General features: G+C 41.0%; 1 protein-coding gene across 2 annotated transcripts; it reads right to left on the reverse strand.

Moving 5' to 3' along the window:
- Positions 1 to 1,619: 1,619 nt before the first annotated feature.
- LOC5501120 (cadherin-23) lies at positions 1,620 to 24,720 on the reverse strand. Of its 2 annotated transcripts, none has more exons than XM_048734581.1 (21): positions 24,609 to 24,720; positions 21,091 to 21,230; positions 20,761 to 20,829; positions 20,533 to 20,622; positions 19,584 to 19,688; positions 19,100 to 19,132; positions 18,592 to 18,693; positions 17,331 to 17,456; positions 16,475 to 16,553; positions 15,946 to 16,049; positions 15,108 to 15,290; positions 14,513 to 14,644; positions 13,685 to 13,849; positions 11,513 to 11,580; positions 10,839 to 11,118; positions 10,305 to 10,421; positions 9,560 to 9,688; positions 8,409 to 8,633; positions 5,128 to 5,364; positions 3,295 to 3,438; positions 1,620 to 3,070 (listed from the first exon to the last, which is right to left on the reverse strand). In XM_048734581.1, the coding sequence occupies exons 4-21, from the start codon at positions 20,548 to 20,550 to the stop codon at positions 2,957 to 2,959; spliced, it is 2,361 nt and encodes a 786-aa protein (XP_048590538.1). In that variant the 5' UTR covers positions 20,551 to 20,622; positions 20,761 to 20,829; positions 21,091 to 21,230; positions 24,609 to 24,720; the 3' UTR covers positions 1,620 to 2,956. The 2 variants fall into 2 exon arrangements, with proteins under 2 accessions (XP_048590538.1, XP_048590539.1); XM_048734582.1 differs by having other exon boundaries at positions 2,899 to 3,119.

A 24,720-nucleotide genomic window follows, 5' to 3' on the forward strand; every position in this document is an offset into this window, starting at 1 on the left:
CCTTTTTAAACTCCAGGACTGGATAAATTTCTACATTCCTTTTTGAACTCCGGGACTGTATAAATTTATACATTTCTTTTTGAACTCCGGGACTGTATAAATTTATACATTCCTTTTTGGACTGCGGGACTGTATAAATTTAAATACATTCCTTTTTGAACTCGGGGACTGTATAAATTAATACATTCCTTTTTGAACTCCGGGACTGTATAAATTATACATTCCTATTTGAATTCCGGGACTGTATAAATTTATACATTCCTTTTTAAAATCCGGGACTGTATAAATTTACACATTCCTTTTTGAACTCCGGGACTGTATAAATTTACACATTCCTTTTTGAGCTCCGGGACTGTATAAATTTACACATTCTTTTTTGAACTCGGGTACTGTATAAATTTACACATTCCTTTTTGAACTCCGGGACTGTATAAATTTACACATTCCTTTTTTAACTCGGGGACTGTATAAATTTACACATTCCTTTTTGAACTCGGGGACTGTATAAATTTACACATTCCTTTTTGAACTCGGGGACTGTATAAATTTACACATTCCTTTTTGAACTCCGGGACTGTATAAATTTACACATTCCTTTTTGAACTCGGGGACTGTATAAATTTACACATTCCTTTTTGAACTCGGGGACTGTATAAATTTACACATTCCTTTTTGAACTCGGGGACTGTATAAATTTACACATTCCTTTTTTAACTCAGGGACTGTATAAATTTACACATTCCTTTTTGAACTCGGGGACAGTTTAAATTTACACATTCCTTTTTGAACTCGGGGACTGTATAAATTTACACATTCCTTTTTGAATTCCGGGACTGTATAAATTTACACATTCCTTTTTGAACTCGGGGACTGTATAAATTTACACATTCCTTTTTGAACTCGGGGACTGTATAAATTTACACATTCCTTTTTGAACTCGGGGACTGTATAAATTTACACATTCCTTTTTGAACTCCGGGACTGTATAAATTTACACATTCCTTTTTGAACTCCGGGACTGTATAAATTTACACATTCCTTTTTGAACTCCGGGACTGTATAAATTTACACATTCCTTTTTGAACTCCGGGACTGTATAAATTTACACATTCCTTTTTGAACTCCGGGACTGTATAAATTTACACATTCCTTTTTGAACTCGGGGACTGTATAAATTTACACATTCCTTTTTGAACCCGGGGACTGTATAAATTTACACATTCCTTTTTGAACTCAGGGATTGTATAAATTTACACATTCCTTTTTGAACTCGGGGACTGTATAAATTTACACATTCCTTTTTGAACTCAGGGACTGTATAAATTTACACATTCCTTTTTTAACTCGGGGACTGTATAAATTTACACATTCCTTTTTGAACTCGGGGACTGTATAAATTTACACATTCCTTTTTGAACTCGGGGACTGTATAAATTTACACATTCCTTTTTGAACTCAGGGACTGTATAAATTTGCACATTCCTTTTTGAACTCGGGGACTGTATAAATTTACACATTCCTTTTTGAACTCGGGGACTGTATAAATTTACAGATTCCTTTTTGAACTCAGGGACGGTATAAATTTATACCTTTCCTGGAACAAAAGGGTATTTTTAATCTTTTCTAGACAATTGTTGTTTCGCTCCTTTTTACATGTAAAAAGGCCCAAAAAATCCAAAGCTCCTCAAATTGAGGACTCCCGCCAAGAAAAGCCTTAGGAACACAAAATGTGTTAAGTGTCCTTGAAATGCGGGAGTATCTTTACTTAATCGTGCTTTAGTGTTATTTTCGCTGTATCTTTAGGAACTGAATCGTTGAAGGATCGAGTATGGCCATTTTGTTATAAATGGTAAGGGTCGAATATCAAATTTTTGTTAAAGTGGAGGAAATTGAAATAACTGAAGGGCTCTCAAAGGAGTAAGTTACGGATATGTGAAAAAGCAACGAAATCCATTATATTGGAAAGGATCTGACGCTCAAATTGTGTAATATCTGTACGCCTGCACAAAGGCTGTGATTGCAGAAATTGTCTAATATTGTTAGTTTCAAACTCGTTACTTAAAGTATAACAAAAAACCCTTGATTTCGTTTAAAATATAGTAAATGTCACTCCATTTTCGCCAATTTTAAGTAAAAAATCCCAAACGGCAAAACGCCATTTTCTCCTGACGTGGTGTTAATTCGCAATAAGTAAGTAATTGGACGAAAAAATGATGAACATTTTTTTCTCTGTATTATTTGAAAGCATAGACGCTTTCAAAATATTCATTCTGCTTTGCAAAAACATAGATGCGTAATATCGTTTCGGAATTATTAACAGCGTATATCTTACTGCTTTGATCACAATTGTGATCGAAAAAGGAGTGAGTTTGCCGAAAAGTTGGGTGATTCACGCGCAAATGGTGTTCAAAAGCTTATAAAAAATATTAATAAAAATCACCGCTCCAATTGCTGCAGGATTCCTTTTGGATACTTTGCTCAGGTTATACTCAGCTTTTTCCTGGGGAAGATTCGGGCTCCCCGGTCAATTATATGTGTATTTTGGGTGAGGGGGGTCCTATTTTGTATGGGAATGTCTAATGTTTATCACCCACTTGTACAACTCTTGACGTCACAAGTAATATGCAAATTAGATATTCGAATGTCGCCGGTTTCATGCGAAAATTTGCCAAAATTGCTCATTTTGAAAGGATCAAAAATCAGGTTTCCGTTTAAATCAAGTATCGAAAATTGGAGGAATTATTGTTGAGATATTACGCTACTATACTAACTAGACAATTTGTCAAAATAAGCAAAAGAGAATTTCGTGTCACGTTCTCTTTTTAATGCTAATGCAGAGAACTGTAATGCCTTATGCACACTAGCAACATGACAACATAACGACATGTTTTTTTTTTCTCTTATGTCGTTATTTGGAACAGTGCGCAAAACAACACAGTACACAGTTCTCTTAATGTCAGTTGTAATGTCGAACCAGTTTTTCCACTTCACACTTACGGTTCTCGTCGCCATCTGTAATGTTGTAGATGACTTTCACTTTGTACTCTATATCTCTAACAGTGATGCTCACCTAGCGACAAATCCGATAGTTCTCATGATTGATATTTGCAGTGGTACCTCTATAGGATTTTCAAAGATCAAAGCAAAAAGCTTGTTACAGTAGAATGGTTTGATGTCTGGTGACAGTAAAGATAAAAATGAGCTAATAAGGTGTGGTTGGCCCGGGGGTGCATGTACCCCAAGGGGTCCCCTCCATCATCTATGGCCTCAAAGCCACAGGAATCCGATACTCACCCTGACTGTTGCTGACTTTCTGTCGGAGATCGGAGTTGCCTGATCGGTGGCTGTTATGTCGAGAAGGAATCTCCCGTCGCCTTTAGCATTCCGGCTCATTTGGGGGCTCTCGCGATCCAATTCTTTCCTTACAGACAACTCACCCTGCAGTATAGCAAGTCTTCTTAGTAACGCTAACTTGAGTGGAGAGGGAGGGGGAGAAATTACACCTTACGTAACGTAACAGTGGATTTTATTATTCAAGCACACCCGTAACTCAGATATATCTTACGCTAACATAAAAATAAGCCTTAAAAGATCAAGATGATTTCTTTGAAGGTACTAAAACAAGAATTGATAGGCAAGCACATGCACCAGTGTACGGTGAATGCCTGCGATGTTCTACTGGAGCTATCTGGTATAATTTCATCTGACCTTAAGGGCTTTAACAATTGACTAGCGGTGGATTAGAAACCATAAACCAGCAATCACATGAATCCATTCCAGACAAGAATCCTTTACCTGGAATCTGCTTTCTCGATAATATCCCCTTTTTCAGACATAGCAAAACAACGTATGGGAAAAGTTGTTGACGACAATTCAATGATAGCTCAAACTTATGCCAGGAAGGAAAAGGTAATCAAAAGCTGTATGAGTTATTCATCTTTTAGCACCATTCCTAGAAACCAACAATAAAAATTGTAACATATTTGGGATCATACGGTGCAGGATTCGCCTTGTTTTCAGCAGCCGATGACAGCTAGATAGCTATTTTTAGCCAACCGGGCTATTTTTGGCCTGAGGTAAGCCCGCATTTACCAGTTAGATCCCTTCCCGATAAGCTTTCGTCTCTCTTCCTTACGACACCAGAAGCATTTTGTGACAAAGAGTCCAGGAAATATGGAGCGCAGTCGCTCACACACGCTTAATTCTGTGGCCTTTTTATCGAAGAGTGAGGTTATCTTCGAGTACTGTGTGGTAGTGATGGTTGCTGCTTGCTTTGCGCTTGTCTACACAAGTCTAGTTTTACTGAAGAGTGCAATTCGAAGCTCAGAAATCCATTTGGACAAAACTTTCAAGACCTTTTAAGTTAAGGTGCTTTACCTTAAGAACAGATAGAAGTGTGTCTTATGTAGGATATGAATATACAAAGAAGTGACTCAAAAAGCGCTCAGTTGCCCCAGAATGGAACATTAGAAAAGGAATGATCTAATCTTATCCTAAAGCGCGAGATTCACACAGAAAATGGTGCGACATGAACAATATCAGGGATCGGAAAAGATATCGCTTAGAGGATATGCAGGACTCGTTAAGTGTGCTCTTGCGAGAGAGAGAGAAAGACCACGGACTAGAGCAGCGACAAATGAGTCATTTCGATAAAAAGCTTTTTTTTTTTCTTAATTCAAATTATAAGTCATTCATCTCCAGTGTCGGCGAAATGGATATCGCGCATTCCTTAGATAACTGTTCTCAAACTATCTTTTTTTTCTACCAGACAAAGTGTAGGTTGCACAATCCGATAACAAAAATGGTGTTTGCTGTTTATTCATTGATTAAAAAGGTAGACTTACTCGTTTTTGATTGTAAAATAAGATATACAATAATATAGACAAGCAAGACTGAAAACGAATTCCCTTATTTTTGTTAAGTTTTAGAAACGTTACGCACGATCTATGCATTCCGCTAGAATTAGAGAATATTAGAACATTCAATGTCTTAGAACTTTTTTTGCATCATTCCCAAGCTTAGATCATTAGATAAATATCATATCTATATCATTACCCCCCCCCCCCCCCCCCCACCTCGAAAGTTAAACGTTCGGTCTCTGATATGGTACTGCGACAGATTTCTTACCGTCACGGGATCGAGGTTAAAGAACCCATGTTCATCTCCCGACAGGCTATACGCGACTTTACAGTTCGCGTCTGCATCCGGGTCAGTAGCATTGATGTCAATCAAGGTATTGTTAATGGTACCCGGTCCCTCGTCAACCGTGATCACATATGTCGCGAGGGACTGGGCCGGGTTCGGGTCAAACGCCGGTGTGTTGTCATTCACGTCTAGAATGGTCACGTGGACCGTGGTTGAGTTCTATGAAATTCCAAATTGTGGTTATTAAAAATGTTAGACGTTTTAACTACACTTATTCTCAGTCACACATGCACCCTGTGACTTTTGTTTACGAGTCACAACTGTGTTTTGGTCAATCATGACGATTTTTTCAATTCTGCATTTGTGACAGCTTTAGATCGATCACAACCAAGCTGCATTTAAGAGGATCGCCTTCTTAGCTACTGTTACGGAAAAAATTCAAACCCAGCAATTGAATAAAGTTCGAAATGGTTACTTGGTTTTTAACTTTACATTGTTGTTGATTAAGTGCAGATGTGCGCATGTATCTTTTGTCCGCTTTCTTGGCGCCTGGTGCTTTTCGGCGCTTTCTCATTGGTTAGCGGTCTGCCGCCGTAACTGCGAAATGGCTTCCGTCTCTAAAAACAGTCGCGACTCGGAAACGAAAAACACAAGGTGCACTTGTCTGGTGTAAGATACCGCGTGTGCATGTGATAGGCTATAGAGCCAAGCTCAGATCGGCTTTAATTTCTAATTAATAAGGAGTATTGATTTGGCCGCCATTTTGAGCCGGAAGTAAACTACCTTTTTATAAAAAATAAATAAACTTGCACATTTTGATACTGTTTTTCACTAGACAACTAATATGAAAGTCAAAGAATGTATTTAAACCCAATATTTTTTTTTTAATAACCGCAAATTTGTCATTTCTGTAACTTTAAAGGTGATAGCCACCTTTAACCGGAAGTAGTCGAAAGTAAAACCTCGGACGTTTATTTCACCCCGCGCCCTATATAGACAACAATTTTATTGCAGTTGTAGGTTGCAATAACCTTTATAAGATAAGCTATGGAGCCAAGATAAAATCGGCTTTTACAACTGACTAATATAGTTTATTATAATTGCAGCCATTTTGCACTGGAGATTAAATTTTGCACTTTTGAAAGCACAGAGATGCACATCTTGTTTAAAAGTCTACGACTAAAGTATTCATGAAATCCATTTAATACTTTTAAGTTGTAAAAAAAAAAGGCAAAACTGATTAGGTTTCTGCTATTAATTTTACCTTTTTTTAACCGGAAGTAGGTTTCCAAACCTGTTTCTGCACACTCTAATCAAACCAGATTAATGCATATATGAATAAGCAATAATGAACATTTTTTTAAATAGAATTGCACAAATGATAAATGCACAAATTTAATATAAAGAAAATGTTTACTTGTAATGTGAGTCTCGGCATTTTGTTAAAAATTAGTGAAATCTTAGTCAGGCTGGGAGTTCTTAAAAAAAAAATTCTCATAAAACAAAAAGAGTGTGGTTCATAATACGTCGGTCTAACGTAATAACCAACTCCGATGAGAATTGTTTTCTTTATTTAATACAGTTCAGATATCTTACAGCTTTATCGTTAAACGATTCAATGGAGCTGCAAAGGGCTGAACATTTCAAGCTGGCTTTGGTGCAAGTGCAGCGTGCTGGGCAGCCTATCTTGCATCTAATAACTCTTGGTTCCTCATCTAATAGTTCTTTGGCTACTTGGCACGCCTTGGAAAGCTCTAATAGCGTTTGTCCAAAGCGGCTATGGGTCGTATCAACTGTTGTCCATTATGCTAAAAAGACGGAAGTATTGAGACAGGGAGGAGTGCTTGCCCCCAACAATGGCCTGTATGAAATGCATCTTTTGTGTGTTTTTATGATAGCTGCCTCCGTCGGTAGAATGACATCAAATGCTGTTCCTTTCTTCACCAAGAGCTGCATTCTAGCCTTGTCTACTTTCGATTCTCTGTACTTGTTCGGTCGTATAGAAGCAGGGGAAAGCGCTCAAGTGTTGCCAAACATTCTGTCTTTTATCTTAACTGGCCTGAAGGCTAGCTGTCGAAGGCCATCTGTGGCTTTAGGGAATACAGCAAGTACTGTCTTTCCCCCCTACCCGCACAACAGGATACAGTATCACCTGTAAATGCGTAAAATTCTAATTGGCGAGATACTCCTTTGACTCCTCTGTAGAAAAAGGGAGAAAGGCAAGAAGAGTGATAAGCGCACACCCGATGCCACCAGATTAACAGTTCCTACTGTTAGAAACTGTTCATCTTGTAGCACTTCATTCATGTGTGCGGTCGTTTACAGACGTTGAAGTCAATTGGTGAAGCGGCCCGCTCCCGGGGTACTTGGTACCCCCACCAGGCTTGTCACATAAGCAGTTGCTTTTGTCTTATTCCTTTTATCTTGATCCAGCTATTGAGCGTAAATGTTTGGAATACTTGGGCTGGCTATATGTGTCTTTTAAATCATTTGACGACTTTCGAAAATAGTGAGTATCGACGCGTAACTTTTCACTTTCGGATTAAATTATCGGCCATTTTAATATCCCAAGATAATCCGTGATTAAATCAGATTTTCTTTTGGCTCCATAGCTTATCTTGAAAAGATGACCCTAAACTACTCCTGAAACAAGTTTTTTTTTTTGTTGTTTAAAGGCACAAAGTGAAACAAGCGTGCCAGTATTTGCTCTTGACTACTTCCGGTTCAAAATCGCTGTAACCGTAGTTACAAAAATTAAAATAAATCTTGTTACTTTAAGAACTATTTTGTTTAGATGCATTCTCTGACTTATATCTTATTTGTCTATGAGTAAACTTTCTTAAAATGGGCGAGTTTATCTTTTTTTTTTTTGGAAAAAGTTAGTTTACTTCCGGTTCAAAATGGCGGCCAAATCGATATTCATTATTAATCAGAAATTAAAGCCGAACTGAGCTTGGCTCTATAGCCTATCTCGTAAGAGGTATCAAAAACTATCACTATGCTAAAATTGATAACTTTAGCAAAAAGTGCGCAATTCAAGGTAAAATCTGCACATATCAGCTGGACTAAAGGTAGTGCAGTGAATCGTAGCTAGAAATTACGCAAATTGTGAGGTAGAAATTCATCGTCAATAGAGAATTCTATTGAAAGGTTCATGCTCAAACCGATATGGTTTAAGCGTGGAATTCACGAGTCGGTAAATGGCTCTTATGAATCCTCAAGTTAAATTGTGATGTCCAAGATCACCACATCTGAAGGCTTACCGTATTTGGAGGAGATCCATTGTCCGTGACATTAATAATCAGGTCGTAGGAGTCCTTAAGCTCACGGTCAAGCCCGGCCGGGGAGATCTGGAGCCTACCGGTAGCGCTGTTGAGAGTAAACCGGCTGTCCCCGCCAGACATTGAGTATGTCAGCTGACCGTTACTTCCGGCATCTGGGTCAACGGCTGCTATGGAGGAGAGGAGGACGGTCCCGCCACCCGCACCCTGTAGGCAACAGGCAAAAGGTCAAAATAATGGCCGCTTACAAAACCGGAACTACTAAATGTGCTTAGAATATGTCTCTTGGTATAATTTATCGATACATATCAATCAATGGCTGTCGTTTTTTTCTAAATGGTCTAAAAGAGCCTGGGGCGAGCGCGCGGGAGACCTGTGATATTCTTAAACGTTAGGGACTAGGCTCCATATCCAAGATGGCTGCCAGCAAAATCGTAGTAAACACGAATTTCTGAAAGTTTACGTGGAATTCTGGACTTAAATAGCTGTAGAGCGATAAAAAAGCAAAAAACTGATTGAAGCGGACTCCCAAATATGGTATGTAAGGCTTATAAGAAAATGACCGAGCGAGCTAGAAAAACGACAGTTTATAAAACAAGATTGACTGATATGATTTCTCTTGGCAGCTTGACTATATCATCAGAAAACTTTAAAATGTGTGAGAATCTATTGAAGGATTATCAAATATGTTAATATCAAATATTATGTATAATATCTAATAGCCTGCCAAGCAATTGCCCCTGCCCCTCCTCCCCTCCCCCCCCCCCCCCCCCCCCCCCAAGCCCCCTAGCGAATCTTGATCACGTGCCTGGTTTACAAGTGTTTTTGAGATGTATGTTCTTGGTCAAGTTAGATAGATGGATTCTTTTACTAGCCGCTTATACAGAGTTTTACATAAAGCTAACAAAACTCGAAAAAGGAAAAAAAGATGTTATAAGTATCTGTCACTATACATTCCTACTTTTAAAGCAATCGTGAATAAATTTGGCCACCTCTTTTTTTATTGTATTTGGTCATAAAGCTGGTGATAGAGTCGCATAGAGAGGGGGGTTAAAAGCATGTTCAAGGATCCTATCAAGGACGGACTTGTGGAGGTTTGCTGCTTGTATCTATCTGCTTGTATCGTGCGTTACCTCGCTGATGTTGGTTGTGATGGTCAGGCCATCTGTGATTTGTGGTGTGTTATCGTTCTCGTCGAGCACGTTGACTGTAAGCTGGACGTCTCTGTGACGACTTGGCACGCCATGGTCATACGCGGAGACCTAGTGTACGAGAACAATTATGAGGATGATAATAATGAAGGTTACAATAATACTCATAACTATGATATAGAAAATATATATAATTTTGTTGATGGTGTTTATTAAGATTACAAAAATAAAAATAAAAATGAATGCGATGTTGGCGATGTGATGGCAATGACATCAACGATGACAATGTGGTGATGAATATGGCTGTTTATGATGATGACGATGATGTTGCCCGCGAACTTTTTAAGAAGAGTTTGTACCATGGCAAACCACGAAACAGGATGGAATAACCGATTAGGGGGCGTCCGAGGATTAAGCTATAGAAATGAATGTCTGGCAAAGAGGCTTACGGTGCTCGTCTAGTGGGGCAATTCCAGCGCGACGCAAAATAATCTATTAGGGGAGCTTGCAGTCGATATAGATGCATCTCATATCTCTATTTTAGATGATGATGACAATGATGTTGATGAGCAGAATAAATATGGCTGTCAATGATGATGGTGATGATGATGTTGATAAGCAGAATAAATATGGCTGTCAATGATGATGCTGACGGTGATGATGATGTTGATGAGAAGAATAAATATGGCTGTTGATTATGATGATGATGGATGATGCCCACACTTACCGTAAGTGTGTATGTAGCAATAGTCTCTCTGTCCAGTTCCCTAGCTGTTGTTACCAGGCCACTTCCGTTAATCGAGAAATGTCCGCCATCATCTCTCGCGCTGATGTTGAAGGACAGCTACAAATAGAGCATTACAATATTAATGGTGTTAACACCTTCCTTACTTTAAGCCGTGCAGATTAGATGCTGCTGTAAATGCTTTTAATTTAGTCAGTGTACGACCATTCAACATAAACAAAATGCATTTAGCAGACTACTTTGTTTTTGCGGTGGATAGGGTCAAGTTGTGTGTCAACCATGCGCATTTTAAGAAATACAAAGAAAATCATGCCTGTTGTCCTCGTCACCATCCGAGCTCTAAGAATGTACAAGTTCTCTTTTATAGCGCTTATTTTAAGCGTTTCACATTCGCATAACTATTATTCATCAGTATTCAGAAAGGGACTGCTCCACGCAATTTCCAATCATGAAAGTTGATTAAACACTGGAGTCACAGCCCCAATGAAGATAGTCCGGTGTTTACTTAGAACTTACCCGCCCATTCTCCCCGCTGTCTTTATCGGTCGCGGTGACCTGGAACACAATCGTACCAGCAGGCAGGTTCTCGGCAATGTCACTAGTGTACGGCATCCCGGTGAATTCTGGGTCGTTATCGTTCACATCTTGAAGGGTAACTGTCACGGTTGCTATGGCAATTTCCTGATAGAAGCCTCCCCCGTCTTTGGCCATAAGTGAGAATTGATACTGAGGGAGGGTGTCGTAGTCAAGTATTTGCGCTGCACTGATTGTGCCATTATCGGCGTTGACTGAAAAGCTGGGAAATTGAGAAAAAATTTGCATTAGTCATAAGATGAGTTAGTGAATAAGCTTTGACCAGTCTAATGTCTGTGCTCATGTTTGGTATTCCTGCGGTAGACCATAAGGCGAAAGGGGAGGAGAAGGTTTGCGTGACGTCAAATCACCACAGGAAACCCGAGAAGAACGCTATGGACTAGGCTCTTCCTGGAACTGTGTTACGGGTGTGTGTCTCTAAAAGAAATATTTTCCAAAAATTGAAAGGATGCTGATTGGAAGAGAAGCGATTTATAAATTTTATTTATAATAAAAAAACTGCTCTCTGAAGGGTGTTCCCGCGCCCTTTTCGCCTATTCATAGATGTGCGACAAAATTGGGGGGGAGGGTGGGGGAAGGAGGAGTATTTAACTTACTATGCTGCCTGACCCCCTCTCAGTTCGTACGTCAACGCACCGAACGTCCCAAGGTCGGCATCCGTGGCCTGCAAATAAAAAAGACTAAGAGCTGGGTTACCACAGGGTGACCGGAGCGGTTTTATCTAACAATCATTATTATAACTTTGGCGAGCATTGTGGCGTATTATACGGGCTCTAATGAAAGTTTTGGCGGGCTCTAATATATTAAAGCCCGCTGCTCTAAGCCAATGAGAGGGCGCGAGGAAATTGCAACGAGCCAATCAGAAGGAAACAGGAATTCCCGCAATTCATTCAAACCGCTCGTCGCATCATTTGCCGTGTTTGGTTGTGTTTTGTCAACTACCAAAAAACAAACAGGAAAACATGGCTGAACACGACTCACAATCTTTTCAGCTCGATGAGGAGGAGCTTAAAAAAAGATTCTGTTCCCAAAAATACTAAAAAAACAAACATTCTGGGCGATGAAAAAGTTCACCGAGTGGTGCACGAAGCGAAGTGTTGAATGTGATTTTCACAGTATCAGCTCCTCGGATCTTGGAGGCATTTTACGCCGTTTCTATGCTGAAGTTTCCCTGCTAGCAGAGGCCTCTTTTCTCTGTACTTCGCTTGGCTTGCGTTCGCGTGGAAAAGATACCTCTGCCATGGGTCGCAAGTTCGTTTGATCAAACCGCCGTCCACGATCGTGGACGGGAAATCCAGAGCGCATGCTCCGTTCATTAATTACTGGCCAGTATTTGAGCCCTCAATGACTAGCGCATGCGTGAAGCGTATATCCGCTGTGGGATAATAAGTCCGCATTCGAAACGGCGTCCTCCGTAGAAATATCACGCGACGAATTATAAAAGAAGCCATTCAATGCCTTGTCTTCATTCAGAATTTTCTCTCGTTTGACTAACGAGTCAATCTACCGTTTACAGCTTTTGTATATTCTTCTAGAATTAGCTGATCTAAGTTCACCAAAAAATTTTGTAACATTTTCTTCGAGTCCAACTGTGCGATATTTACATTGAAGAAAATCGCCTGCCTAGATGTCTTGGAATTTATCCCACAAACAAGATAAAACTCGTCTTTGCTGTGTTTGCTGTTCGATTTTTTTAGTGACGTTTTAGGTGATTGAAATTGAACAGTTGTTTGTTTGTTTTTTTGAAGAGGAGAACTAACCGGAGTTTGATTCATAATTTGCGACAAAAATTAGCATATTGACGGCTTTCGCGCGATGGTACGGGTTTTAGCACGTCATGCGGTCCTTAGAAACGCTCACGCATGCGCAACGAAAACAGTTTCGACCCATGGCAGAGGTCTCTTTTCCTTGCGAACGCCAGCCCAGCGAAATACAGAGAAAAGAGGCCTCTGCTAGCAGGGAATGCTGAAGTCAAAACAAAAGACAAGAAGGACCTCTCGCCGAGTGCCTTTTGCTTCTAGTGAAACCATTGAGATGGAAAACAGTAATGATTGCAAACAAGGCAGTTTATCTAGGGCAGGCGGGGAAGTGAATGTAAGTTTTTCATCCTCGACTGAAACAAATAACTTCTGCACAGGCTGTCATGCCAAATTGTCACTTTTCCAATTGCACAATAAATTGTCAATATTTCTATATTTTGAAACAGTTGTTTCGTTTACAAAAAGAACCTTAAACACGTGTATATTTAGCAACGTTTGTAAAGTGAATTGAAGCTGTATTTATTAATTATGTTTTAACAACTTTCAATGAATAAATATCACGTGAGTCATCTGCGTTTTCCGAGCTTATTTTTGTTTTTGCGCTTAATGCTCGCCAAAGTCATAATAATAGTAATGTAGTTGATGTTCTTGGGCGTAAATATGTTTTGGGCCCTTCTCAGCGCACATTTTAAAATGAGCTCGAGTCGGGCCCAAAACATATTTACGCCCGCGAACATCAACTATATTGTTATATTGAACTGTTCTCACTACGTATAATGCATCTTATGAGATGCTTCACCAGAAACATTAACAAGAATTTTCAAATTTCCAATTATTTCTGGGGCTGTTTCTTGAAAAATGCGGGTATCTTGACATTTGATAAAAAAGGCATTCATCCCAGGGTAAGCTTTAACCTGAAGGAACCCGGCACTGATGTAATATTAAGATACGTGATTATTGTTTTGTTTTCAGCAAAGTCTTGCTGGATGGGGAATATACTTTACTTACCGTGATATCAGCTATGTGTGTCCCTGGTGTGATCTCCTCGTCCATCGTGTAGTTATAAGAAGATTTAGCGAACATGGGTTTGTTATCATTTATATTAATGAGCGTTAGCGTTACGGATGCGTTCGCCGAGAACTTCTCGCTTGTGTCCGTCTCAGTCGCCACAACCTTTTGACCAGAAAAAAAGACCATTAAAAATGACTACTTCCGATGCAATGACAATACTAAATATAAATATTAAACTGTAACATATACATTGTACCGACCGACTATGAGAACAAAAAGAGCAACAGCCATCAAATTAAAAAAAAAGTCATCAAAAGCAGCAGAACCAACTAAAACTGTAACTGCAGCTAGTGAGGGTATATGACAATATGTGATAGGAGCGTTTATCGAATGGACTACTCTACAGTAAAACTTAAAAACTTGTAGCGGCACAAAGGTTTTAGTCCCCCCTCACCTTCTTCTCCTCTCCTCTTCCCGTCCAATCCCATCCACCACCACCACCACTACCACAACCTCTTTCCCAGTAGAGTAGAAATTTTTCTTAAGAAAACAAAGCAGATATATCTGCTTTGTAGGCGTCGGTCCACCGGCAAATATAAGGAATGGCCGAGGCTTGTCCTATAACTTCCCAAAAGCCTCAACCGTGATAACAACAGCCGCAGTAACAAAACGAAAACTGTTATATCCGGAGTACTATTAAAGTAGTCTAAGGATCTTTAAGGGGATCACGGGCACGGTTTACTGATTTTCAATTCATTTGCACAGGGCTAATACTTCAGGGAGTCTTTGAAGTAAAATCATATGCACATTGAAATATCAACTTACGTCAAAAGTAAAGTTTATTTGCTTCTCGTAGTCAAGCGTTTTGTTGATGTATAGGGTCCCGCTAGTCGGGTCGATGGCGAACTTAACGCTGTCTGCGCCAACCAAATGGTACAACACCCGGCGAAAAACGGGCTGCAAGGAAAATGACATGTGTTAATCATTTGTACAAGTTTTCGATTAGCTGGATATTCTTTCATTGCTAACATTCCATACACGTGTCCCAAGTCATATAATTTTTACTTTGGAGTGCTTTGTCGACTATTCATGTTTGGCACTCTTTAAAGGCGTTTTTAGCACAGAAAATGGCAATTCACCGCAAACTAGAAAGGAGGTCAATAAAGATGAGGAACTATAGCACCACCATCAATCTACATATCAAATAACTAGAGCTCTATTTTGTCTAATACGTCGATATCTTCACTAACTCGAGTTCTTATACCTCGACCTTCACGCCAACTCGAACAGACTTTAAGTTCCCTAGACTAATTTTTATTCATTTCTACCCCTAATACAGCTAATTTTTTTTTCGTTTTAGGTGAGGGCTCGAGTTAATGAGGTTAAACTGAATCAGACATTATGTGAAAGCAAGCCTCACGTTTTTATCGCCGTCGGTGACTTGGAGTTGATCGGACACGACACGTCCGGGCAGAGCCACGTCCTCACGGACATCGAAGATATACACGGACTGCAAGAACGCAGGTCTGTTATCGTTCACGTCCACTACTGTGACCACGACGGTCACTGTCGTGTTAGAGTTTGGGTCAGGGACCTCTGACGCCTGATAATCGGAAATGAATGGTTAATAATCTAACATTAAGGATTATATACAACGCACTTGCTATTGCAACGCACGTCCAGCCGTTACCCTTTGCGCGCATGCTCTGGGATGATAAGTGAGTGTCAGCCATCTTGTGTTGTTTACGACTCGTCCTCAATATTAGAAGTAGATATTATTACAAAGTACTTTACCTGAGTTGTCGATATTATTTATTTATAGATTAAACATTTCAACCGGTTACAGCTATAAATGTGCTCGAGTCAGTAATCATTTAAATGAATCGATTTTTTTTGCGCAAGCTCTTTGCACCACTATTAAAGGCAAATAAGCCGTGGCCAAGGCACAAGAAAAAGTTGTGGATCCCAGGTGTTTCCGAACTCTTTCTCTGATCTTTGGTAAAAGAAGGTCTCAGCTAAACCCCAATAGCGTAACACCTACAATTAGCTTTTATTTTTCGGTTCAGGGTCCCACAAGAGAGGATCATGGAAATAATGGTTGTAACTCCTGACTTCTTAACCTGTCATGCATAGGGTGCTTTTTTGTGGTTATTATTTTGCCGTTGAAAGCCTTAGCACTCGGCGAATTTGCCACCCAAAAAGACACGCGATTTCTTGGTGCAAGTCGCCAATTACGACTGATCCTCTTGGATATCTACCTTTACTGTGATCCTGAACACGTCTGTTTTCTCGGCGTCGATGGATCCGTTCACAGTGATGACACCTGTGTTGCTATTAATCGTAAATACACCGTCCGAGTTACCTAAAACACAGGACACTGGAAGTAAGATACCTGTTCAGCATAACGATCCCCTTGCCATCTAAGAATCTTAGGGTTTTTTTCGCCTGCCTACCTGACCGTCCATCTCACCGCTAGTTTTGTTCCCTTGTGGAGAAACTCTCCAGAAAAGGAGTGGGGGTGAACATCCTATTTATTGGAGTATAAAATATCGACCAACTGCTATCCCTTAAGGGTTGTTGAAGGATTTTGCCTATTCTGCTATCTCTTAGGGTAAAAAAATCGACCAACTACTGCGATTTCTTAGAGTTAAAAATTCCTTCGACCACAACCAATTTGCAATCTCTTAAGTGTTATTCCGACGATCACCCCCGTCTGTTTTTATCGGAGCCCCCCCCCCCCCCCCCCCCCAACCCACCCCAATCAACACCTTTCCCATCTTTTCGTACCTGATATTATTTCATACAGTATCGGGTTATTGATGCCAACGTCACCATCTCTCGCCTCCACAGTCACCACTGTGCTGCCCTGAAAGGAGAATAGTGGTTTCTAAGAAAGCAGCTATTGATACGCAAATTTATTCAGGCCACTCACTCACTCACTCACTCACTCACTCACTCACTCACTCACTCACTCACTCACTCACTCACTCACTCACTCACTCACTCACTCACTCACTCAATCACTCGCTCGCTCGCTTGCTTGCTCACTCACTTTCTCGCTCGCTCACTCACTCACTCACTCACTCACTCACTCACTCACTCACTCACTCACTCACTCACTCACTCATCCATCTATCCATCCATCCATCCATCCATCCATCCATCCATCCATCCATCCATCCATCCATCCATCCATCCATCCATCCATCCATCCATCCATCATTCATTCATTCATTCGTTCATTCATTCATTCATTCATTTATTCATTCATTCGTTCGTTCATTCGTTCATTCGTTCATTATTTTAGAGTTGTGTGTTTATTATCTACGGTGTCATACAGTATACTCAGTGCGTTTTAACTACTCTTCGGGAAGGATTTCTAATTAAATTCTTATGTATAGTGTGGCATATACTAATAATTATGAAAAATCTAATAGGATTTTTTTCTCATGTTTAATAGCACAGAACGTTTCCTGTCGAATTCTATATAAGCGGTATCGTACACGTATGCTAATACAGCTCAATATTTAATATTATATATATATAAGGAAATGACCATTAGTAGCGTGGCTGTGCCCCCAGAACTTTCTTGATGTTTCTGTATCGTGCCCCCCCTCCCCCTAATATTTCGAGGCCTGCTTACTATTGGCGTGTTTTCTTCAATCTCCTTGAGGTAGGAAGACTGAAGAAACCTCGGTGGCATATCGCTTATATCCGTCACTTCTATGATCACTGTCGTTCTTGACTCCAGCTTGGGAACGCCCAGGTCCTAGAACGACAGGCAACGACATAACGACAGGCAACGACATTACGAGAGGCAAGGACATTACTAAAGGCGACGACATTACGACAGGCGACGACATTACGACAGCCAAACGACATTACGACAGGCAAGGAAATTACGACAGGCAACGACATTAAGACAGGCGACGACATTACGACAGCCAAACGACATTACGACAGGCAAGGACATTACAAAAGGCGACGACATTACGACAGGCGACGACATTACGACAGCCAAAGGACATTACGACAGGTAAGGACATTACGACAGGCGACGACATTACGAGAGGCAACAACATTACGACAGCCAAACGACATTACGCCAGGTAAGGACATTACGACAGGCGACGACATTACGAGAGGCAACAAAATTACGACATGCGACGACATTACGAAAAGCAATGATATTACGACAGGCGAAGACATTACGACAGGCGACGACATTACGACAGCCAAGCGACATTACGACAGGCAAGGACATTACGGCAGGCGACGACATTACGACAGCCAAACGACATTACGACAAGCAAGGACATTACAAGAGGCAACGACTTGCGACGACATTACGAAAAGCGATGACATTACGACAGGCGAAGACATTACGACAGGCAACGTCATTACGACAGGCGACGACATAACGACAGACAAACGACATTACGACAGGCGACGGCATTATTGTATGCTCGCTCAACAACGAGCACTCGTCCTGCATAGACAGGCAACTACACTACGAAAGGCAACGAAATTAAACTCAAAAACTCGACGATGAGTACACTGGTCCTACTACAACGACATACGACACTCCTTCGACTGGAATCGACTCATACAATAACAAAAATCGTGCTTGACTCGACGACGTGTACTGCCCTTACACATGTATTAGTAGTACTTTCACAGTGATATCGGTAAGATAAAATATTAATCAAGTCGTTAGTCAAGTATTAGCTCTGATAAAAAACATCGAAGCGTCCAAAAAGTACTTTGACGGAATATTTCCATCTCGTTCAAACTTTAGAGAGTGTTGGCAAAGCCAAAATGGTTTATGTGTTGGGGGGGGGGGGGGGGGGGGAGTGACTAAACACACAGACATGGGCGTTAAACGCAGTGTTTTAAATCCTTACCTCGGCAATCACCACAAGCATATAGCTGCGAGCCACCTCGAAATCCAGTGGGCCGCCTAGCGTCAACTCACCATTCACAGAATTGAGCGAGAAAAACGGCGTCTGCAAAACAGAAGTTATCAATACATGGTACGCCTATATTAACTACGATGAAGTAACTGCTTTGTGCGCGGTGCTAATGACACGATTACTAGCGCGCGCAAGCAAATGGAAAAAAGATTGGCAAATTTATTATAAGTTACATATATCAATTAGAAACTACGAAAAAGTAGGGATGAAGTGTTTTACTGTACTTGCAAAGACGTTCGCTTTCGTTGTAGGCTGGTCAAACGAGAGAAAGAGAGAGGGAGAACGAGAGAAAGGGAAAAGGAAAGGGGAAAAGAAAGAGAAAGGGAGAGGAAAAGAGAAAGGGAATGGGAAGAGGAAGGGAAAGGAAAAGAGAAAGTGAAAGAAAAAGGGGAAGGGAGAGGGAAAGGGCAGGAAAAGAGAAAGAGAAGAGAAAGCTGACCTGCCAAGACGAGATGAGAATGACGTTTTGTGTCTAGTCGAGAAAAAGGGGAAAAAAGAAAGATGCAAAAGTAGAGTGTGTTAGAGCCATTCAAAGTACAGCCGACATAATCCTGATACTGTCACGCTAATGAAACAACCGTGCCATTTTAAGGGCTGCAAACAGCGTTTCCCTGATATGGTCACGCTAGTAAACCAGCGTGTCATTGTCAGCGCTGCCATCATACTCCCGATACTTTCACGCTAGTAAAGTCACCGTGACATTTGCCACGTTACCGCAATCGTCGTACATGGTCACAGTCATCAGCGTGACAATATCAAACAATTTATCAACATCATCGTGACCTTTGTCACGCCTCCACAATCATTCTGACCAATCCTAAGGCTGCTTTACACTTGCGATCTTTTATGCAATTTTTGTCACAGCCGAGCAAAACCGGCCCTTAGGGTATAACATAAAGGACATTAAAGGTCGTGTGTCCTACCTGTGTCGCTGTGGCGTTACTGAATTTGTATTGGACCTGCGAATTAGTGCCGGAGTCTGCATCAATCGCGCTGATTTTTAGGATCGTGGTGCCAACTCTTGCATTCTGGGAATAGTAGAAATATCGATAAAACCTTTACTACTGATGTTCGCCTTCTGTGGAGAACGTCAGTAAAACTAAGAGAATAATAGTTCCGTGTTATTCGCGCGGTGCCAGGTCACCACCACAGGCCATCGGTTGTTTACGCATAAAGTAAATTGTTCTGTTTACCACTGAGGGGGAGGGGGGGGGCTCCCACTGTGGCGCGACAAACCGATGATGGTGGTGATGACATGGGACCGCGCGCGCAATACGGAACTATTTTTCTTTTAGTTTTATTGACGTTTGCCAAAACAGGGACTGCAAGCAGTCTAAGCTGTGAATGGTGTTGCCTGTATCACTGAGCGGGAGCGGTACCAGTCCGTACATCCGAATTGCGTGACAACGCTGTTGTCTCGAATACATCCGAATTGCGTGACAACTATGTTGTCTCGAATACATCCTAATTGTGTGACAACTATGTTGTCTCGAATATCCAAAACTTTTAAAATGCTTAAATATTCCCCTTTTTTCACTTTTTGATACCTTAGACCTGATATTTTTTATAGAATGATGGATTGAATAACATCGTGATTCAAGCGGATTTAATTCTCTACTGATATGAACATCTCATTTGCATCGGGATTCATAGCTTACGAGGTCGGTGCGACCTACTCTAACGAAGACCAACCCTGCCTCAATTTTACACTCCCATACAGTTCCGAAACAAACTAAACATCCATTTCAGTTAAGTGAGTAACTTTTGATTACATCCCATGAGTTAGTACCAAAACTCTATCGTGGGGGGTTATTCGCTAAGTCGCTTTGAAATATTTTTTTTTCCATTTAACTATAAAACATCATCTCCTACCTCGGCTATCTTGGCCATGTAAGGTTGCTCCGTAAAGACTGGAGCATTGTCGTTGTAGTCGTCTACTATTAAAAAGAAATTCTTGGAACCCTAGAAAGGAGAGAAAAGCGAGGAGTTGTTTAGGGAATACCCTCAATTCCTAGAAAAAGGAAAAGCGTGGAGATGTTGAGGTCGTGTCTGCAGCTAGGGCAATTAACTAAAAAATAACTAGCAAATAATCACGCTTACCCTTCTGGCTGGTCCGCCTCCATTATAGTCATCTTCAACATATACCGTGAACTCGTAATTGTCTTGAATCTGTCAAATATAGACACATTATCGGGATGTGCAGCAGGCCTTGTGAGAATACCCGCATCACTATCCCAAACCCTCCTGATAGTCTAACTCGACTTAGCACTGTCCCCATAATTACCCTCCCGTCCTCACCCCTGCCACCAACCTCTACCCATACCACAACTACTATCCCCCTCTTATCCCCCCCCCCCCCCCCCCTTACCCCATCATCACTCTAGTTGCCTTGGGGCGAATACCCGCTTAGCCAAGCCAACTAAACCTTACCTCTCTATTAACTTTTCCTTTGAGTTTAATTATCCCGGAATCTGGCCCGATTTCCAAGATCTTATTAATTGTATCACTCAGGCTGAATGTTAATTTGTCCTTTTCTACATCTTCCGCTTGAATTGTAGCAATATCAGTACCTGAAATACATGCATCATGTGATTGTATCGCATGCAAAATCACCCTCAAAGTTCCGCTCGTTGCTTACGCACTAAAAACCGTTCGAGTTTACAGCTGGTTCGATTGCTTTATAATATGTGTGTGTGGTCAAAAACGTTGGCGGGTATAAAGTATCTCCGAAATCAACGATTCACAATCCCAAAGATTCTTAGTTTCGCGTCCAGATTCACTTAGCGTCTATTTGCGGGGTAAGAAGTGACTTGCGCTAAGAGACCAAGTGACTGTTTTGGATGCAAACTAGCGCGCGCTCAGCCTTTTGGCGACAAAATAACAGCAACAAAAGGGAACTTATCCAGCGCATACGAAAAAAAAAAAACGATCTCCATTTTTAGAAAGGGTTTAGTTTCATTTAAAGATTTTATTTTCTTCTTCTTTCTCTGGTATGTAGGCTAAGCATTAAATGCTAAAAGCAGTGCTTGTTTTTTTGCCAAAAAAGTGCTAAAATAATGCTATTTTTTTAAAATGCTTGTGGATTAAAAAAATGCTCATTTTTTCAGACTTTTTTAATCATATAGAACATTACGTTTTCAGATTTTCGCTCACATGTTTTAACATCAAAATTTAACGATCAATGTTTTTTCCATTTAAGTCCAATACACGCTTGTCATTGGGTCATCATTACCCATTTTAGAAGTTAGTCATCGCTTGTTGTACTGGGTCATCACACTTGCTTGCAGATAGTCAACTAAGGCATGTTCCTGTTGGTCGTTGAATGCGGAATTGAGAACAGAGAATACCCTTTCTGCTGCAGCCGAGGATGGCTGCACCAACATCACTTTCTTCACTGCAGAAGCCCAGTGAGGGAGCTGTTCCTTGTGGTCGTGCCACCATTTTACCTTCCGCTCTTCTGTGTTGATTACCACATCTGCAGTGGCAGCTAAGTAAGCAGGTAGTTCAACTTTTAGGCCGTTGATAATGCAATCATCGTTGAGAAAAGGGAAGATTCGCAAGGCCTCTAGTGAGTGCTGAGTTGGCTTCAGCCACTGGACGCTGACCGTACACATATACCTTGCAGCCTTGAACCCTAACACTGTGTTGTATAGTTGGACATTGAACTTTCTCAGAAACCAATCTATGGCTGGTTGAACACATGCCTTTGCCTGCTGTTCGAGGGCTGCTACGTTTTGGGCAGGATTTTCTTCAGCGATTGCTGCTGCGACTGCACGCACGTTTGGAAAGTGAGGGGCTTGGCAGGCTTGGGCAACAGCATGGAGTTTCTCATAACACGAAAACACGAGAGGTCCATCACCTTCCAAGAAATAGGTCGCTTTTACAAAGTGCTCCCCAACATCGATGGTGATGGCGAGCTCGAGCTTCAGGTTGATCACTCGCTCAGGATCGGAAAGTATTGCCTGGAGTTGAGGGAGTAACTGTGGACCAATATTAGCGGCTTCTGCTTCAAGAATCAAGAATCCCTCAATATCTCCAAACTGCAGTAACATTTGTTTGTAGACTTCCCACTTTGACCACCATGTGGTCTCACTGTATGATCTCGGTCTTTGCCCAGTCAGATCTTTCCATAACATCTTTGCCTTGTAACTATGGCGGAACAGGCGAAGCCACACGCTACCGAACTCTAGAAGAGTTGGAATGACAAGATGATTCCCAACATTGTCAAGCGTGTGTGAGAAACACACAACGTTGAGCAGCTTAGGAAAGATAAATGCAATTCTATCCAACGCTGCCTGGTTCACACTCGCCCCATCTCTTATGGCTGCGAGTAACGAATTGGCCTTGACACCATAATCAACTGATAGGCACTGATTAAGAACTTGTGCAAGATCATCCGCATTCACTGACTTGGAACATATATCAATTTTGACGAGAAGTTGAATAATCGACCAATTCTCGTCAAGGAAACGCAGAATAACAGCAATTGCTTCTCCTTGCCGTGTACTTCCGTCAAAGATCATCGAAACATCTCTTGTCATGCCAGTCTGGCCAGGCAAAGTCAGTTCAATTTTTTATCCTTTCGACTTCCTGCTTGAGAACAATTGAAATGTAATGACCAAGATGAGCACTTGCTGTGAGACGTTGGCCATTCTTTTCTAAGAGGGAGCGTAGCTTATCGATTTTCCCAAGTGGGATGCCAGCCTTCAGAAACTCTTCGACCACTTCGAGTCGGTAGGCCCGTTGAGATATTGGTAGAGTGCTGTCTTTCTGCGTCATGTCCGCCGCTCTAAAAGCCTCCATAATAGTCTGATCCTTCAACTAAGACTTCTTCAGTTTCTCTTTACCATTTCCATGTTTCTTTGAAGCCAAGTGTGTAGTTAGAATACTCTTCTTCGAAGACACTATTTCGCGGCATGCCAGACAAAACAACTTCCCGTCTTTGATTGTTAGTTCCTCTCGTGGATATTGCTGAATCCGATCATGTATGCTTATGTTCTTTACATCACAGCTCCCACTAGTTTAGTTTTTTCCACTGATTGATGGCAGAGTACGCTCTCGAGCTATCTCTGCCTTGCTTGGCTGACTTCCAGTATTGCTAGTGAATGACGTCATCTTGGAACGAGTCACGAGGAGGACTGACGAGAAGGACCGGGTTCTAGAAGGCAACCGCTGACCTATCAAACATATTCCCCAGCCTCCTCGGCTCCTTTGACGAAAATGAATGCAAATTGCGGCTTTGGACGACATATGTGAAGTCAGAGTGTGCTTATTAACGCGAAATTATATAAATAATCAGTCGATAATAAGAAAAAAATGCTAACAGTGCTTTTTGGGAAAAAATGTAAAAAATGTGCCCGCGGAGCCAAATAATGCCAAAATAAGTGCTAGCACTTTCGGTAAGAGCCTACTGGTATGACGGGTGCAGTTTTTCTGTTTTTATTTGTTTGATCATTTTGTTTTGAATTTGCCACCCAAAAAGGTCACGTGATCTCTTGGCGCAGGTCCCTATTTGAGAGACTAAAATAAGTCATGTAATAAAACAACGTCATTTTCGCTCTAGCGGTAACACATCATGTCTCGATTTTGCTGGCAGCCATTTTAGATATGGAGCCTAGTCCCTAACGTTTTAGAATATCACAGGTCTCCCGCGCGCTCGCCCAAGGTTCTTTTGAGCCAGAAAGCCAAACATGGCCGAGAGTTTGCAGAATATTGATCGACTGGCGTATGATTTATACCAGTGGCTGCTAAGTAACCTATTTGGGTAGTAAATTTTCCATATAACAACAACAAAAAAGCGATATTTAGCATCTATACGAAAAGGAAGTATTTTCTTCAATTAATTTTAGGAAGCACCATTTGGCTCAATTAACACGCATTCCGTGGGTAGTAAGCGTGTCTCTGATAGAGTTAAAACGCGAGTACTGATTGGCTAATAGATTACTTACCAATTGTGGCATTTTCGTTCACCCTCAGCGCAAGGTTAGTTGTCGTTATATACGGTATATTATTGCCTGGTTAAAAAAGAAAACAAATATTAAGTTCGAATACAAAAACAAC

This window comes from Nematostella vectensis, chromosome 11 (assembly GCF_932526225.1).
Source record: "Nematostella vectensis chromosome 11, jaNemVect1.1, whole genome shotgun sequence".
NCBI classification, from domain to species: domain Eukaryota; kingdom Metazoa; phylum Cnidaria; class Anthozoa; order Actiniaria; family Edwardsiidae; genus Nematostella; species Nematostella vectensis.